Source organism: Lathyrus oleraceus, chromosome 3, assembly GCF_024323335.1.
Source record: "Lathyrus oleraceus cultivar Zhongwan6 chromosome 3, CAAS_Psat_ZW6_1.0, whole genome shotgun sequence".
Classification (NCBI taxonomy): domain Eukaryota; kingdom Viridiplantae; phylum Streptophyta; class Magnoliopsida; order Fabales; family Fabaceae; genus Lathyrus; species Lathyrus oleraceus.
Genome location: NC_066581.1, coordinates 21,572,414 through 21,592,463, shown reverse-complemented (window position 1 = coordinate 21,592,463; position 20,050 = coordinate 21,572,414). Strand labels below are relative to the sequence as shown.

The 20,050-nt window shown below is 36.5% G+C and overlaps 1 protein-coding gene across 1 annotated transcript; it reads left to right on the top strand.

Annotated features, from left to right (window-relative positions):
• Positions 1 to 4,217: 4,217 nt before the first annotated feature.
• Positions 4,218 to 6,381, top strand: LOC127129443 (L-type lectin-domain containing receptor kinase IX.1). Its single transcript, XM_051058627.1, has one exon. The coding sequence runs from the start codon at positions 4,218 to 4,220 to the stop codon at positions 6,210 to 6,212; it is 1,995 nt and encodes a 664-aa protein (XP_050914584.1). The 3' UTR covers positions 6,213 to 6,381.
• Positions 6,382 to 20,050: the final 13,669 nt, after the last annotated feature.

The window sequence follows — 20,050 nt, the reverse complement described above, 5'->3', positions numbered from 1 at the left end:
CCTACTTGAAAAAGGATAAAAGAACTGGAGAAGTCTTTGGGAGAGTCTCAGAAAAGTCAGAAGAAGGTCGATGATGGTCTTTATGCTATGTGCCAAGAGAACCTTGGACTTTCTAAGGAACTAACTATGTCGTTACAAGAGGGTTTCTTTGTTGGCGATGGTGCTTTTCTAGAGTGATTTGAAGCAAGTGGAATATTTTTATCTGATTAGACCGATTTCTCGAGATCGGGTTCGTCTTAATCAAGCCAACGACACCGAGAATGGGAAGGTGGTTTCCTTGGAGGATTCGTGAGTTTATTTTTTGACCAGTGTGTCTGTATTAGACATATGTGAAACTTTTATGTTTTTGTCATACAATAGTGACTAGCTACCAAGAGGGTGTGAGCAGATTACTTTGCATTTTAGGCTTGTTTTCTTTGTGGAATCATAGGATTTTGGTTACTTTAGGAATATGCTTGTGATGTTTGTGACAGTACCCCCGATTCTATGTGGCGAGGCTTTGATCTCTCTAGTCGTATCCCAAACTCATTGTTACTTTTCATAATCACAAAGGAAATATATAGTTTAGTGAGAAAAATTTCCCTTTTATTTAATTAAATGATTATTAGTGATTGTGATCATTTTGTCTAACTTAAATTTACCATAACCAAGTGGAAATGCCACCGCTTGTCGGTAATGGGATTCGTGGTAGATGTTCACGACTTTGTTTGGATCAACCATTTTTGCTCGCTTGGGTGAGACGGTTTTTTACTCATTAAGGGTTGGATAATAATTGCTTCTGATTGCTCGATCAAGGAGGCCACATTGATTTCTATAACTCTTCCTTATCTTTCCCTATGGTCCTGTTGCAGGGCCTCGTAAATTCTCTTTTCTCCAGAAAGATCGACGTTAATCATAATCGGATAATCACTTTTGTTGTTGTATTTCAACTTGAGGCAGACTGGGGAAGCTATTGCATCTAATTTTTCTGCGAAGGGTCGACCCACGATGCAATTGTATAAGCTCCTACAACAGGCTACCATGAATTGGGAACCTATGGTCTTGATATCCCTCTATTCTCATAAGATGGCCATCAGTTCGATATATCCCCAATGACAAGTTATTGCATCATTAAATGTTTGTAGGTCGGACCCCTCGTAGGCCACAACTTCTCCTTCTTCTGCCCTATCATCTCAAATAAATCCAATTACATTATGTCACAAGAGTTGCCACCATCAATCAGAACCCTGGAGAGGTCAAAGTTGGAAATAGTAGCCGTTATAACCAAAGGGAAAATTTCATTCGGAATCCCCTCCAATCTTCTCGATATCCCGAAATTCTAGAATCGGTCTTTCTGAGTTTTCAGATAAAGTGTTTTCTTCGTTATTGTTGACGAACATTAGCTCAACAATCTTTCTTTTCATTATACTCCTGGAAGGGTTGCTTTCCCTCAGGGTGCCTCTTATTATGGATTGATGTACTAGATCTTCCCCTTATAGTTTTCGTCTTCCCCGTTGCACACCTATTTGCTTTTGCCCTCTACCACGACTTCAATGTTTTTTCTTGGGGGATCATTTCCTTTTGGGAGAGTCTTCTCGGACCTTATTCTCGGATAATATCCCATTCTTGATTAACCCTTCAATTGGATTCAATCATTGGGGTTGTGGCTGTGACTCTTGTGGAAACATTAGAATTTGGACTTATTAATCTCTGCATACTTCTTGTCTGAATATGGGTTCCTTCTCCCGACCTCCTTAAACTCTAGGTTCACACACTCCTTCAAAATCATCTCCCGTGAAGTGTTCAAGGGAGTATACACATCAAGCCTTGGGCGGGACCTAGATTCAATTTCTTCTTTAGATTTCTCAGAGTCTTCTCTGATGGTCGTCTAGATCCAACATTTTCTAAAACCCGACTACCTCCATCAGCATGAGTTTCTCTTCGTAGTTGATGTAGGGTTGCACACTCAACAAATCCTGCATATTGTGGGCCTCTTTACGCCCTAACTTTTTATGGAGCGCACAATATGGTCTAAGTCATTCTCAAATATCTAGTACTTTAGGCATTCATCTAAGCCTCTAAAAGCTACTGCCACCTTGGCGAAACAATCAATATACCTGCATAAGGTTTCCTTTTTACCATACGTGTCTCTTTCTTGTAGTAAATGGGTGGTGAAAGTATTGAATAAGTCAAACTAAGAATTTATGATTTTGTTCATAAGGGACTTGTACCAAGCTAGAGTTAATTTGGTTAGGGGTAGTGTAAAGATCTTGCACTTCGCGTCTCTATCGGCATGATAGTAATCCTGACGATCATCTACATGCTCGAAGTGTTCATCTGGATCTATAGTCCCATTATAACTTCATAGCTTTAGAGGCTTCTCCAATGACTTTGGGATTCTCTTATCCAAGATGCGAGCGAATAATGTGTTCTTCTTCCATGTCAATACGAGAGCATCTTCTTCATATCTTTCCCTCCTCCTAGGACGACACACTTTAGGAGGAGTCTGGATACCCCTCCTTCCTTCGGGATCAAGGAAGGAGTACGGTTCATGTGTCGTCGGTGGCTTGAATACTTCTAAACCTCTTCTGGATCCATTTTTAGCTCAGGAATGTAGGTTTTATGTGAAGCCACCTCTTGCACAATGTTGTTCCTCAGATTAGCATTGTGTAAACTATCTTCAATCCGAGATAGCCTTTCTGGCAAGGCCCAAGATTTTTGTTGTTGAACCATTTTATGGACACTCTTCAACAGTTCAATGGCTTATTGCAAGCCAAGATTAACTTGCAAGAATTGAAAATCGGGGAGAGTTTCTCGTCCGAACATTGTTGGCAGTAGCGGAGGTCTAAATGATGGTTCACATAGGTGAAATTGTGACGCAAATCCGAGGAATATAGGAGATTGAAACACTCATTGACCTGCCATATGTTTGACATAATTTTGCAACGAGGGAATGAACAGTTGTTAAGACTTGATCGTCAATCCCTTGAGGAGGATTCCTGATAGCTTCAATGACTGCAACGACTTATCGTTGGACGGCGAAACAAGTGGCTTTGGAGGTTGTCTTTGTTGACGGGCTTGATGGACGGGAGTTTAAACTTGAATTTGACGAAATTGATCAAAACAATGGAGATACGCGCTTTAATTGAAGGAGATAGGAATTTCTATCGGATGCAATTTGGTTGAATCGAGAGAAGTTTAATTGTGGAGAATCGCAAGAATCATAAGTCAGTTTCTACAAACGACGTCAATATTCCGTATGAAACTAGATTCGATAGGAGATAGATTTTCATTATGTCGCTAGATTAACACTTTAATATCCAAATTGAATAAAATAAATCAATCATGATAGAAAAAATAGAGTGATATATTGACTAAGACTAAAAATAATAAAAGTAATTTTCATAAAACCTAAAAATAAAAAATATATTACATAAATTTTAGTTAGTTGAATACCTGGAGTTCATAGAAAAACCTCAAAACTCAAAACTCAAAACTCAAAGAACATTTATAAAAATATTCCTATTATTCACCGGCAAAACCTTCGTATCAACATCAGAATTTAAATCTAAGTCATAGCAAAATTTAAATTGAAAATTTATCAACTAAAACCCACTCAAAACATATTTAAACCGATTAGAATTTAAAGTGAGTATTTATAAAAGACACAAAGTTTAAAATAATTTCATATATTTTTACCTTTAAACAAATAAATAAAGGTTTGATTATATTTTTCCACTTTCCGCAAACAAACAAACCGGCCTGTGAATGTGACTTTGCCTAATATTGTTTATTATTTATTATTTATTATATAATATTATTAATATAAAGGATTTGGAAGATTATAACTCTAAAGCTAGAGGTTACTCATTTATTCCAATCTGCAAGGTCATCGATTAAGAACTAAGCCAACCATACAAATCCAAAACTTATATATAAATATACAAATAATAAATAAAAATCATTGTCTAAAAATAAAAATAAAATAATTATGAATAATACTATCAAACTTTCACAATCATATAATAATGGTCGATGCGATAATAAGGGTTGAAAGTGAATTTAACTCTGATTATACATCTATGTTAAATATTTTTTTAAAAAAATTGTTGATTAGTGTGGTCTTCATCGATCAGAGAAATTAGACGAATACATATCTGATTTATAAAAAAATATTTTTTTTACAATTAAGTACATATGAGCCATTTGCATGCTTCAAAATCAACTTTTTCTTAGAGATGAATACTTACCATATTGGTATCATTTTCTTGCTCCAAATGATCACTTCTACAAAATCACTTTCATTCCATTACCAAACCTTCAAATATGATGATGTGAAACTAGAAGGAGATGCTTCATTGTTGTATTCATACGTTCAACTTACTTCAACCACAAGGTACCAAAGTAATGCTTATAGTATTGGAAGAGTCACATGTTTTGAACCATTACATCTATGGGACAAAACCTCAAGAAAACTCACTGATTTCACTACTCATTTTTCCTTTATGATTTACTCGAACGAAACCGGTTTTGGAGATGGATTAGCGTTTTTCTTCGCAGATCCGAAACTTCCACTTCTTGATCATATGAAAGAAGGTGGTGGACTTGGTCTTGTTGATAAGTATCAAATATTGAATTCAAGTCAATATTCATTTGTAGCTGTGGAGTTTGATACGCATCAGAATCCTTGGGATCCTTCTGGTATACATGTAGGTATAAACTTGAATTCTATGATGTCTCAGAAAACTAAACCATGGTTGATTGATATTAAGAATAAGAAAGCTTATTATTCTTGTAAAATCGAGTATAATTCGAGTGTTCGTGATTTGAAAGTTTCGTTCACCGGAAGCATCGTCAATGGTAAGCCTGTGAAAAGTTACATCTCATATAATGTTGATCTGAGAGATTACCTACCTGAGAAGGTTATCTTTGGTTTCTCGGCTGCTACCGGACTTATGTTCGAGATGAATACGTTAAAATCATGGTCGTTTAATTCGAGTTTAGAGAAAGATGAGAAAGTTTCTTCTTCTATCCCTTCGAACCTTGAACCTTCACCGATTCCGAATAGTCCTAAACCAGATAGTAAAAAAAGTACTATATGGTTAGGATTAGGAGTTGGTGTAGGTATAGCGTCGATTTTGGTTGTTTTAGGATGGTTTTGTATCTTAATATGGAAGAAAGCGAAAGGAGAAAAAGAAGATTTGATTTTCGACATGAAAATGGACGACGAGTTTCAGAAGGGAACCGGGCCTAAAAGGTTTTGCTACAATAAACTGTCGACTGCAACGAATAACTTCGAAGAAACGCAGAAGATAGGAGAAGGTGGTTTCGGCGGTGTTTATAAAGGCTATTTGAAAGAAATAGATTCAAATGTTGCTATAAAGAGGATATCGAAAGAATCGAAACAAGGAATAAAGGAATACGCGACGGAGGTGAAGATCATAAGCAAACTTAGACATAGGAATTTAGTTCAACTAATAGGTTGGTGTCACATGAAAAAAGATTTCCTTCTTATTTATGAGTTCATGGAAAATGGTAGCTTAGATTCTCATCTTTATCGCGGTAAGAGCTTATTGACATGGCAGATGAGATACAACATTGCCATGGATTTGGCTTCGGCGTTGCTGTATCTTCATGAAGAATGGGAACAATGTGTGCTTCATAGAGACATAAAATCAAGTAACATTATGTTGGACTATAACTTCAACGCGAAGCTTGGCGATTTCGGGTTGGCTAGGTTGGTTGATCATGAGAAAGTGTCACAATTGGAAACCACAGTTATAGCAGGGACAATGGGATACATAGCGCCTGAATATTTCACAACAGGAAAAGCTACTAAGGAATCTGATATATATAGTTTTGGCATTGTTTCATTGGAGTTGGTTAGTGGAAGAAAACCGATTGATCTTTACGCGAAAGAGGATCGAGTGAGTATATTTGATTGGGTTTTGGAGCTTTATAGATTAGGAAAGTTGCTCGAAGTCGCGGACAAGAAACTCGAGGGTGTGCTTGATGAGGAACAAATGGAACGGTTAGTGGTTATTGGACTTTGGTGTGCAAATCCAAATTATTCATTTAGGCCATATGTGAGACAAGTGATTCAAGTGCTTAAGTTTGAAGCTCCTTTACCAATTCTACCACAGAAGATGTTTGAGTCAGTTTATCCTACTGCAATAAGCACAATCTTTGATCCAGTTTCTTTTCCCTCTGAGGCTTACAATGACAGTTCATAAATAGATATAGAATAGTTTGATCAAGGGAGGGGTTTTTTGATGTAGGGAAAGGTTATGGATTGTTCATGTTTTTTAAGTTGGTGTGGTGGTGAAATTTGACTAAGTCATTGTTTGATGGTTGGATATGATGTGACTTTTTGTAGTTGTGTAAAGAACCATTTAGATTTTATGTGTGTGCATTTGTGTTCTATGTTTGTGAAAGAATTAAAAGTCATTCTTCTTATTACATGTTCTCCTAATTAACTCATTTGAAAAATAGTTGTCCTAAAATAACTAATATTTTCAATTTTAAATATATTATTAAATTTTTTAATTGTATTCTATGATTAATAGTGTTCACTTCACTTCTAATTTTTTTTATAGTAATTGGTTTGGAATGATATTTCTTCTTCATGTGTTGTTGTTTGTGATTGAGCATCTCATCACTAACGTTGGAACATTCTTCTAGTTTTAGTTCGGTGGTGGGTGCATATATACAGACACTCTGATACTCAAATTAATAACAAAAATAAGTGTGAGATTTTAGGTTAGAATAGTATGAACCAAAGATTGATTTTCCTTTTTGCTCTTATAGTATGTCTTTAGCGTTTAAGGTTCTAGAACCTTCCTTGAGGGACACCTGACTCAAATGACAATTGTCAACATATCATATGACCTTGTTGATGAATCACCCGTGATGGTTGGGCAGTCTCAATCTAGTTCCCATATAGCGAGTATATCTTCTTGATCATGTTTATCAAATGTCTTTGACTAATCTATAATCATGTGGACTAGGTGTCGGTCCATACCAGAACAGTAGCCCTTAAATCTTGACCAATAAAGTCTTTGTTGACAAAACTATTCAAACCGGGATGTCCCTTGATGATTGTCACAATACGAAATATCTTTGAGGAATTTATGATACATGATCTAGACGTCACACTCTTATCCTTGAAATTTCTTTGAGAGATTGTTTTGGAGTATGACCAAACTACAAAATAGTTTGATGGGGTTGTTGTTAGAGTAAGAAGAGATTTGTTAAGTCACTTAACATCATCTTCTTCTCACGTGTAGGTCGTGTCACTTAGGAGATGATGACCTATGACTAGGCATGAAATAATTAACCACACGGGGACAATAATTGTCATTATGACTGAAACCTCGAATGAGGACGACTCTTGATTATGTGACACCCAATCATTTGTTTATGCTTATTTACTATTTTTTGTTTTGCTTTCTTGTGTCATGTATTTTTGTGGTTGTGCATATGATAATGCCTCATTCCCTAATTAGTGGCATTATTGTTACATGGAAAAACAATCCATATCGGTGGTGACTCATTTGGCATTACTTCCTTAGCCATCCCCCTCTTATCTAGTTAATATGAGGGTTCTTCGAATGAAGTAACTGTTGAAGTTCATGAGCTACAATTGACCAATTTTCTAGTTTTTAAAAGTGGGGAGAAACATTGTTCTTCCACCCTTTCATGCAAAGTGAGAAGGTGGGTAAGCATGATTTTCCCCCTCAAACTCACACTCTTTTTATGTGGAGAGGTGTGTGAAGCTATGTGTTTGCAAGTACAATCATCTACAAGATGATCTTTGGTGGTTTTAATGCTGGCAACACCTAATGTCAAACGATGTTCGATGGAGTCCTTAAGGATTACAGATCAAACAACCTCTAATGATGGTGTCTATCAAAGAATATATTCAAGTCAAGTTAAGTCTAATATTAAGTGTTGAATCAATAATGAATCTAGCAAGGGATCTTAAAGCTTCAAGGTTCTGAAAGAGAGGAAGTGTGAAAGATCGTCTGATCCTATGTTTGAGTGATCAGTGTGTTGTAAAGGTATAAGAGTAACTAAGGCAACTCATAAACACCCCCCCCCCCTCCACACACACACACATACAAATAGTTTTAAATCTCTTTATTATGCTAAAACACCTTAAGATTTCCTAAAAACCTATCAAGGCATGTGTTGGATTGATTAAAAAGTATTTATAATTAATTAGGGAAGTTTTTATAATGCCTAATCAATTTCGGGTTTGTTCTAACGATTAGAGTAAGAAAATTACATCCTAATCGATTAGAAACACTCATAATCAATTAGGACACAAGCCATTGGACCTTTTTAGGAATTAGGGTTGCCACATTTTGCAGCTCATAATCAATTAGCCATTTGACATCATTAATTATAACTTTTTATAGTTGTGTGTAAAGAACCATTTAGATTTTATGTGTGTGCATTTGTGTTCTATGTCTATGAAAGAATTAAAATTCATTCTTCTTATTACATGTTCTCATAATTAACTCATTTGAAAAATAGTTTAGTCCCAAAATAACTAACATTTTTAATTTTTAAGACAATATTAAAAATTTCTTAATTGTATTTATAATTGTAGCGGTAAATCCATGGCCATCAAGCTATGGATAAGCTTAACGTCAATAAAACCAGAGTTGCCACCGCGCTTTTATTGTTTCCAAAGGAAGGGGGAAAAGCACGACCAAAATCCAAATATAAGAAGTTTTCAAATTAAAACTAGTAAAATGCCAGAGATTACAGGTAAGGGGGTTGGTTACACAGAGGGAAGGTGTTAGCACCCAAAGTGTCCTAGGTACTCCTAGGGAGCCATTTTTATGTGTGTATGTGTTTTTGGTATAAAAGATGTTTGAGAAAAATAGAGTGTGGGGATGAGAAAAGAATTCATTGATTATATTTTTGTGTTGGACAAGACCTTCGGTCTTGTGCCTACGTACCAACATAAAAATGAGGGATGAAAACCTCGTAGTTCGTGGTATCAATTTCAAAATGAATGGATTGCTTTTAATCAAAATTTAATTTAAGAGAGGCACAAAGGGCCCAAAAGTTTGAATGAGTGTTAACTCTTTTTCTCTTTTGAAATTTTAAGTCAATATGATTAGATTTATTTACAAGTTTGATTTAAGAAAAGAGTTTGAAAATTCAATGGCATAAGGCCAAAGTTTCTATTTGAAATAAGGTCTAAGTTTGAAATCACAAGCAAAGAAGGTTTTGAAAAGAGGGAGAGATTTTGAAATTTAAGAAATGGGAGGAAATGAAGAGACTAATCCTAAGCATAAAATTAAAAGTTAAGAGTTGAAAAGATCTGACCAATGAGATGCAATCCAACAGACAAGAATGTCATATAGAAACCCCATTTTCCCTTTGGACTTTGAATCAAGCAATAATCAGCAAGCAATTAGCAATATTAGACATCATGAAGATCAAGGCATCAAATAAAGATGGCCACATCCAAGCAAGCAAACTCCATAGCTAGCAGTCTTCTTTGTCTTCTCATGTATTAGATTAAATACTCATTGATTAACTCAGAATAATGCATCAAATACAACATCAAAATAACAATTGCATCAAGATCATGTAGCAGATAAGTTCAAGTGGATCCCAATACTTGCATCAGTTGAAAGCTCAAATCATAATAACTTGGTCTCAAAATGTTGACATCGGCAAAGTCCTTTTGCATAGGGAATGTTGCTTAATCCTAAGTCCAAAAGTTCAGATCAAGCTCAACAGTCCACACAAACATTTTTTAGGGTTTTTATTGTTCATTAAGTATTTTAAGGTCCTAAGACCACAAACACAAATAAAATACACAAACAAATATATACAATCACAATATATGGCTCAAATGAGCAAAGTGAAAATGGCATAAACATAAACAAGTTAAATGATATGTCAATGACAATGAATGGTAAATGACTTGAAATTAAATTGCATAAAGTAAATGACTTGAAAGTAAAGTAATATTAATAAGAATTAGTCAAATGTTAGTCAAAGTTAATTAGATGTTAGTAGTGTTTTGCTTTTCAATTGATTAAGTCATTCTTTGGAGAACACTCAACCATCTATTCACAAGCATGAACCCTTGAACCAAGACATCTTCCAAAGTAAAGAATACCATGAACCCTTGAACCAAGACCATCTTCCAATTGATTAAGTTTCCACACAATACCATGAAATATGGGAGACTTACAATCTCACTTACTAGAATGTTATGCCTTTAGGGTCAAATTTAGCTATATGTTCAGCAATCGTAATTGGACTTATGTAGAAGTCACAACTAGCTGAGATCGGGCGATAAAACTTTAGGTGTTAATGCATGTTAGAGATTTAGTATGATGAATCAAACTCCTAAAATATACTACACACTAAAAGAAAAGATCAAGAGGGATGAACCTATCCCATCCATACTTGTATTGATTCATCTGACACAAGGTCATTGATGAACCAATTAGCCTTAGGATATTGAGATTTCATTGGTCAATGAAAAGGATGGGAAAGAATAAGGGTGAAGATGAAGAGGGAGAGGAGATGAGAGAAACACAAATTGGTCATGGGAGGGATTTTATCAAATTAAAATCATTCATTCATTTTGGGAGATGAAATGTACATTTCATCAATCCCCTAAATCCAATGATTTTAATCCAATAAAAGTCAAATCAACCTTGACCAAGGCCCAAACAAATAGTCACACATCACAATACTATAAAAACGGATCAACAATTTTTACACAATTAATCAATTAAAATTCAAATTAAAAATCCATTAAATTACAAATTAGTTTGGTCAAAACCTAAAACCTCTTCAAAATACCAAATAAATGGCCAAGATATTTATCCTAGATCAAACAAGGTCAAAGGACCTTAGGCAAAAAATTTCATGATTTTTGAAAAGTCAGAAGTATTTTTAAACAATTAAAAATATGCATAAAAACATTTAATTCATGAAAAATATCAAAATTAATTCAAAAAATAATTTTAATTCAGAAAATGAAAGAGAAAAATATTTAAATATTTTTGGTGAAAGTCCCATATTTTTTGGATTAAAAATGAAATTAATATGAATTAAACAAAATAACTGAATTAAATGAAAAATCAGAAAATAAAAATAAATTCAAAAAAACAAGGGTCATCAGATCTCCCTCATTAGTTGAGGTGGCAGATCTAATGGCCAAGCGCGCACTTCCATCATGTTCTGCAGTCAACGCGTGTGCACGCGTGGTAATTAGGAAGAATGGCTCAAATTAAAACGTCGGACCAAAATCAGATGGTTGGGAAGCAGCTAACACACCTCCGGAGCCCTAGCTCCGGTCATCTTCTTCGGTGAGGACCACTAGACTGGTCCAACCAAAACTTCATGAAAAATGAAAAATGAATACACTAATTTGAAGAAAAAATGCTCAGGAGCACGAATCTGGTCTCCATTTCTTCCAATTCCAAGTATATTGAAAGACACATGGATTTGAAATTTGAGGTTCATGATCTGAGTTGCTTTGGTTTGACCTCAAAGCAACTCAATCTTGTTGCCTACATTGGTAGGACTTCAGCAAACCAAAAATCACAAAGAATAATGAAGAATTAAGAGAGAATCGAAGAGATGAAGTTTCTGAATTTTCACCTTCGAGTTGCTTCAAATTCTTTGATCTTGATCTGGATTTGTTTGATTCCTCTTCCTCTTGCTTGCAGTGATCAATTGAGATGAAAAAGTCAATGAATTCTTGGAGTTTGGATTTCAAAATAGAAGGTGAAATTCAAATTCGATTTCAATTGAAATCTACAAGAATTTTATGGAATGGGGGGTTTGAGTTGTCTTGGCAAAGCTTGGGCAGTGTGTTTATGAAGTTCTGAGCTCATAGCACTTGTATTTATAGGGTTATCACATGCTTTCCACACACTTCCATTTCAAAATCCAAAAATAGCAATTTGTGTCATGAGCTTGCATGGGCGTGTACAAAGCCCAAAGAATGATTGGAAAAGGTCCAAAATCGTGCACATGTGATGCTGAAAGTAATGCATTAAGTCATGCGATGTTGAAATGAGATTGATCATGAGAAACTTCCAAATGGTACCAAGCATTACACCCATGTGCAAGTCCTTAAATATTGATCCAAATGAGATAATCTTGGATTTTTTGGAAAGGTGAGATCAAGCGGAACAATTTCATGTTGAACACTTTTCCATTTGAAGCTTGGATCATTATGAATTTTGAGGTGGAAGTTTTGAAAATCAAACATAAATGAAATTTTTCTAAGTACCAAGTCAAATGTTTACTTCTTCCATCTTGAATAACTTATGTTATGGAGTTCAAATGGAAACACTTACTTCATCAAAGTTGTATCTCTTTCAAAACTATTCAATTTGGTCACAAATTTGACCTCATTTGGATTTTGCATGAAGGAGTTATGCATTTTAGAAGTTGAGGAAAATCACTTGTTCAATGGTAATGACCCAAAATGACCTATAATGTTTCCTCTTGGTACATGCATTTTCAAGTTGAATTTGAACTTCTTCCAAACATAAAAGTTGAAGAGGGCACCTTGAATTTGATCATGGAATTTTAATGGCTTTCACATGATAAAAGTTGAGCAAGTTATGGTCTTGGGAAGTTGACCTCCTAACTAGGGTTTAGACAAAATGACCTATAATCTTTCACCATAAAAAATGATTTTCCAAGCAAAAATAGCTCTAGACTTCAACATGAAAGTTGTTTGGAATGTCGTTATGAGTAACGTTTATCTTGGGATCATTTTAATATGACAAAAATTGTAGGAGATAGGGTCTAGGGAACCCCATTTTTGACCAGTTGACTTTCTCTGGTCAACCACCATGAACCAACTTTCAAACTTGAAGTTATCTTGATCTTTTGAACTCATGGGGGATCATATATGTGTAAGATGATGTAATATGAAGTATCCCTTGAAATATTTGATCAATTGATGAAGAAACTTGTTTAGGAAGTCACACAAGATACCTAGATGAATTAGGGCTTCCAAGGCAAACAAGCTTCAAACTCTTGATGATTTCTTGATCAAAATGATATGTGAAGATCATGGGGACCCATATATGATGTCTAAAGTCAATGTGAGTCCTCTCTTAATTAGTCTCCTTGCATTGAGGGTCTTAAACCCTAGATATGAGCTTGATGAGACATTGGTGAGCATAAACACTACCTACAAAAGAACAAAGCTATACATAAACATGTTTTTGGTATTTTGGTTAGTAAATAATGAAAAACAAAGTATGATACAATCGAATGTGCTTAGTGATCTCTCTCAATGCAAACCCAATGAGTGAGAGGTAAGGAGGATGCCAAGGTGTGATCCCAAAGTCAATGCATATGATGAGATAACATGAGGGATCTTAGGGTCAAAATTGGGGTCTTACAGTTGCCCCTATTTAAGGACATTCTAACTGAGGATGTGAAGGTTAAAATCTTTGTATCAACTCAGTAGAATGGATTTAAATAACAACATCTAGAAACAAATTTTGGTCCCTAAGAGACCTCATGATGCATATGATATGAAATGTTAAAACAATCTTTGTGGGGAATAAATTGCCACAAAGGAAAAGAATTCGGAGAAACTGAAAGTTCATAGGAGTATAATGCATTCCATAAGGAAAAGCTCACTAGGGGGAACAGAGACCCTAAGGATAAACTGTTGTGCGTAGGCCAGGCTACGACTTGAAAATTACTGGAGACAACGAGGGAATTCCATGAAAATAAATCAATGGAAGGACTCGGTTGGGGGATAAGGGGAAAATCTGCAAGGGAGCGGTAGATCAAAACAAATCTGAGATACTCGAGCCAAACTCAATTGGGCAAGAAAGATCTTCAACACAGGAGTATCAGAAGTACATTATCTAATACCGGTTACTGGGTAAGAAAATAAAATATTTTGACAGAGAGGCATCTGTTACCGATTAGGGTAAACATATCAAGGATGACCTGCTGAGGAAATAGGAGATGTATCCATTACCAGTTACTGGGTAAGAATATCCTACTGGGGAAAATATCAAATAGGATTTACAACTACCAGTTACTGTGCAGAAGACCAAAGAGAGAATATATGTCACCAGTTAAAGTGAACATATCAAGGATAGACTCAGAGGAAGAATATTCGTCATCGGTCAGGATGAACATATCAAGGATAGACCACCTGGGTAAATGGGAAGAATATCCGTTGTCGGTTAGGGTAAACATATCAAGGATAGACTGCCTGAAAAAGTAGGAATTATATCTATCAGTTATTGGATAGAATACCAAGGAGAGAATATATGTCACCAGTTAGGATGAACATATCAAGGATAGACTCAGTAGGGGGAGCAGGATTTACAACTACCGGTTATTGGGCAGAAAACCGCAGAGAGAAGAAAACCTGTCATCGGTTAGGATGAACATATCAAGGATTAACTCACTAGGGAATGAAATAGGGATTATAACTACCTTTTTAATGGGTAGAAAACCACAAAAGGAGAATATTCGTCACCGGTTAGGATGAACATATCAAGGATAGACTGTTTGGGGAAACGTGAAAACGAATCCGCTGGGAAAAATATAGGAAGTAGATTACTCTTACCGGGTATTGGGTAAAAGTAAAGTACTCACAAATCGAAAAGAATATTACCGGTTATTGAGCAATAGACTCTCGGGGGACCAAAAGTGTCTATCTAGGTAAGAGCTAGAAAGAAACGGTCAAGCAAAGACTCAACCCAAATGAGGATATAACTCAAGGGGAGTGGTTCCATCCAGATAATTAACTGGGGAGGAAACTGAAATAATAATCATCCACGAGGAAACAACTCAGTGGGGAATGAGAAAGGTTAAACTCTTTTTGCCTAAGGGGCTGACACTTTACAATTGAAAGAGGACAGACGCACCAAATCTGCATGGAGAAACAATGTCACCCATAGCAAGGGATTAGAGATAAGGAATCAAATGCAATAGCAAATTCATAATGAAATATATGATGTATGAATATGTATGTATATGATTGATGATCATGCTGACAAAACTATCGCAAAGGATACAAATGTCATAGATTTGAATCATCGCTACAATACTCGGCTAATCTCGACAAGATGGAAACACCAACTGGAGAAACATGCTAGGGATGGATGAAAATCATCCGGCTCTGAATATCTCAAACCTGGCTAGGGAAAGAGAAAAGATCTGTCGAGGATCCAAACTGTCCATTCTGCGGGGAATTTTAGGTCAACACTATATCAAATGGGAGACAACCTCGCGAGGGACCAAATCAAACACTGATCATAATTATCACTGTCGGGAATCAGGAATGAACTCCGTTGGGGGCTATAGGAGATAAGCCTCTGTCCAGGCAAACTGTTGAAGATGTGAGCCTATCAATCAACTACGGCGGTGACCCACGAACTCAGCTGGGGAAACCTGACTTACTGTTGGGGAGGAAAAAGTTGTCAAACCAACCGCTTGGGGAAGACCAACAATGCTTCGTATTTTAGAACTCACCTGCTCTCAGATTGATGTTGATATTCCTTACTGAAATTGATTGCTTTTTAGAGTAATTGCTTCCATATTTTTAAGAAAAAGGATTTTTATTTATTAGTTTATTTCAAAATTATCATCATAAAAATCAATTCTATTTAGCTAAAGAGTAAGTAAGAGTAGAAATAATTGGATAAAAAGCTCAACTTTATTTAATAGAATGGTAATCTGTAAATGACAAGACTCCATAGATCTTTACAAAAGTTGAAAATGGTAATTTACATGGAAAAAGGCTACATTGAACACAATTATCACTAATCCCTCTACCAACTTCAATATCCGCTGCGCTCTTGGATTCGGTTGAGAATGACGAATCAGAACTAACTGACTTGCTCAAAACTGCTCCCAAGACTGGGGATCAACCGAATGCAGTTACTTGTCATAATTCCTAATTTTTGCATAGATTGCCCCAAGGTGGGGTACCCAATCTATAGGGATGAATTTTCTATTTTATGTCTCTAATTTTTGCCTGGATCTCCCTTTTAGATTTTCAATCCACCAAGACGCTCATTTTTGCCTAAGCCACCCTTTCGGGTTTTCAACTTAGCGAGTTATTCTTTTTATTTTAGGCAAAGTATTTATTGACTGCATCAGTGTTCACAGAATGAGTGAACTCTTCACCATCCATAGTTGTAAGAATCAAAGCACCGCCGGAAAAGGCTCTCTTCACAACATATGGGCCTTCATAATTAGAAGTCCATTTGCCCCTAGCATCTGGTTTGAAAGATAAAATCTTCTTGAGCACAAGGTCACCTTCTCTGAACATGCGAGGTCTGACCTTCTTATAAAATTCCTTCTTCATTCTTTGCTGATATAACTGACCATGACACATGGCAATCAATCTCTTCTCTTCAATCAAATTCAGCTGGTCATATCTGGTTTGACACCATTCAGCTTCTGTCAACTTGGCTTCCATCAAGACACGCAATGATGGGATCTCAACCTCTACTCGGAGCACAACTTCCATACCATAAACAAGTGAGAAAGAGGTTGCCCCTGTTGAAGTGCGGACAGATGTACGGTACCCGTGCAAAGCAAATGGGAGCATCTCATGCCAATCTTTATAGGTTACAACCATTTTTCTAAATGATTTTCTTAATGTTATTGTTTGCAGCTTCAACAGCCCCATTTATCTTAGGTCTGTAGGGAGAAGAATTATGGTGTGCAATATTGAAGTCTTTGAAAAGAGCTTCCACCATATTATTGTTCAAGTTTAATCCATTATCAATAATGATCTTACTTGGCACACCATAACGACATATAATATGATTCTTGATAAACCTCACAACCACTTGCTTGGTTACATTCGCATATGATGCCGCTTCAACCCACTTTGTGAAGTAGTCAATAACAACCAAAATAAAAGATGTTCGTTTGAAGCTTTAGGCTCAATCATGTCAACCATATCAATTCCCCACATGGAGAAGGGCCATGGAGAGGAAATGACATTCAACAGTGCCGGAGGAACATGAATTTTATCTGCAAAAATTTGACACTTGTGGCATTTCTTCACAAACTTGCAACAGTCAAATTCCATTGTCAGCCAATAGTAACTTGCTCTCAACATCTTATTTTCCATAACATGTCCATTGGAATGAGTACCAAAGGAACCTTCATGGACTTCAGCAATCAATAAGTCTGCTTCGTGTCTATCCATGCATAAGAGCAAAACCATATTGAAGCTTCTCTTATAAAGCACATCACTATTCAGGTAGAAGTTGCAAGCTAATCTTCTCAAAGTCTTCTTATCTTTCAAAGATGCCCCAGGAGGGTAAATCTGACTTTGGAGGAAACATTTGATATCGAAATACCATGGATTTTCATCTTTAACTTCTTCAACAACAAATACATGGGCTGGCCTATTAAGACGCATCACAGTCAAATTGGGAACTTCATTCTAAAATGTCACCATGATCGTTGAAGCCAACGTTGCAAGAGCATCTTCCATTCGGTTTTCATCTAGAGGGATATGATGAAACTCAACCTTTGTAAAGAAAGTTGATATCCTCCTCTCATAATCTCTATATGGTATCAAACCGGGTTGATTCGTCTCTCATTCACCTTTGATTTGATTCACGGCCAAAGTTGAATCTCCATAGACGTCAAGATACTTTATTCTGAGATCAATGGCCTCTTCAAGCCACATAATGCAAGCTTTATACTCAGCCATATTATTTGTACACTTGAAAGTTAATATAGCTATAAACGGAAAATGAGTGCCTTGAGGAGTAATAATCACTGCCCCAATGGCATTACCATACGAATTAACAGCTCCATCAAATAGCATGCCCCAACGGGAACCAGGTTCTGGCCCTTCTTCAAGCAATGGTTCATCACAATCTTTCATCTTCAAGTACAAAATCTCTTCATCAGGAAAATCATACTGCACTGACTGGTAATCTTCAATTGGTTGGTGAGTCAAGTGGTCAGCCAAGACACTACCTTTAATCGCTTTTTGAGATCGATATTCAATATCATACTCGGATAATAACATTTGCCAACGGGCAATCCTCCCAATTAAAGCAGGCTTCTCAAAAATATACTTGATTGGATCCATTTTGGATATCAACCAAGTAGTATGATTCAACATATATTGGCGCAGACGCTTAGCAACCCAAGCCAATGTGTGTAATACCTCAAAATTTACCCCCCTCATTCATGCATTCATTTTTAGGTCATTTAACATTTCATATTGCATTTTATCATGTCAATCGGAATTAGATCCAAGAAGCTTGAATATCATCCAAGACACTTTGTGGGTCCTATCTGGGTGATCAGTCAACACAAGGGAATGGCTTGAGATACTTCCAACATGTTCAAATGGGGTCTATTCATCAGTCAAAACGTTAATCTTGAAGGAGCAAAAGTTTGTTCATGAGTTGTCATGCTCGCTAGGCGAGCAGAATGGGTCGCCTAGCGAGTCCCAAGAAAAGCCACCAGAATCACCTACGCTCAGAGGAATTTCTTGAACTGTCATGCTCGCTAGGCGAAGCCCACGCATTTTGAAAAAAAAAAGAATAAATAAATAAATAAATAAATAAAATATAATAGAAAAATCTTGGACTTGGACCTCTCTCATTTGAGCCCACAAAGCCATGAAAATCAGGTTATAAATTCTAAAAAAAATTCAGTGGAAAAACCCTAGAGAGATTCTAACTAATTCAGAGCAACCTCCAGAGACTGAAGGGAAGTCATCTGCAAAGAACCAATTCCCTCTCATATAAACCCTAAGATTGTTCTGCAAAGCCAACGGTGCAATTCAATTTCAATCGATCTTCCCCAATCAGGTATGCCCTATTTCCACTACTTTATACTTTCAACCTGAAATTTCTGAATGTATGAGGTATTATGGGTGAATTTGGAAGAGTGGGTATCGTTAGGTTTTGCATGTGGGCACATGTTTTAGTATGTATGTCATGTCTTGATGTGTGGATCCTTGCCCCCTGACTTTGAATTTTGATATCCTTTTGATGCATGTGTTTGACAAGAGGTTTAGGCCTCATACACTTGGTTGCTTTTTGTGAGCTCTTTTTGTGAATTTTAATGGCATGATTCATGTGGTTACATTTTGATTTGGGGCAACTCTTGATTGCACCCCATCTTGTCACTCTAACCTGTTTGTTGAGTTTTTTGTGAGGGCTCACATGACTCCTGAAAGGATAGCTTGCTTGGCATTCCACTTTATTTGTGGGATACCATTTGGAGATTTATTCCGATTACCTGTATTGACTTGCTTTCTTTGATGGTGCCAGCTCGAGAGATCTTTGGGTTTCTTATTTCTTTAGCTGTTATTACTTCGGATCTTTATCCGTGTGGTAGATCTCTTGATCCTTTATCTTTCCCGCATTTTACCGCTTTCTTAGCTGGAAGACCTCAATAGGAGGCAATGTTTTCTTTTGTTTGTTTACTTTTGTTCCCAAAGACCTCCAAGAAGGGCATCAGTGCTAAAGACCTCCCTGAAGAAGCAATTGACGGATAAAAGGGATTAGTAATCAATCCCCCGTTATTCAGTGTGTCGTTCTTTATGCTCGCACTACGTGTCGATGCTTCAGAACAAAAGCCCAAGATCTTTTGTCCGGTCAGTCAGTGGAGAGGGTTCCACCTTTCTGAATCCCCACTTGTTGTCATGAGCTCACCCTGTCCAGGGTTAAGAGGTATGAGGTCTTATCCTCATTACCCTTTTGATCTGCTCATCCTGACGTTCAATGTCAGTGGTTAAGAGCCCATTTGATTACCTGTTCCATGGCTTGTTTGTCGAGGTTGATATGACCCCTCTTGACTAAAGCCCTACCCGTATATGTTTGAACCCCCTTGTTGGCATTTTACTTTATGCATGTTTGTTTTGTATGGTGTGATCGTCTCCCCATAGGATTGCTAGGCTTCGTATAGTCTCTCGTTTGCATGTCAATTAAGGTAGCACTGTTCCTGCGTCTAGGACTTCCTTTTTTGCATGAGCATTTCTAAAACACAAACAAACTCATTGATTTTTCTTCTCCTAAGAACATGTTAACTTCTTCTACTA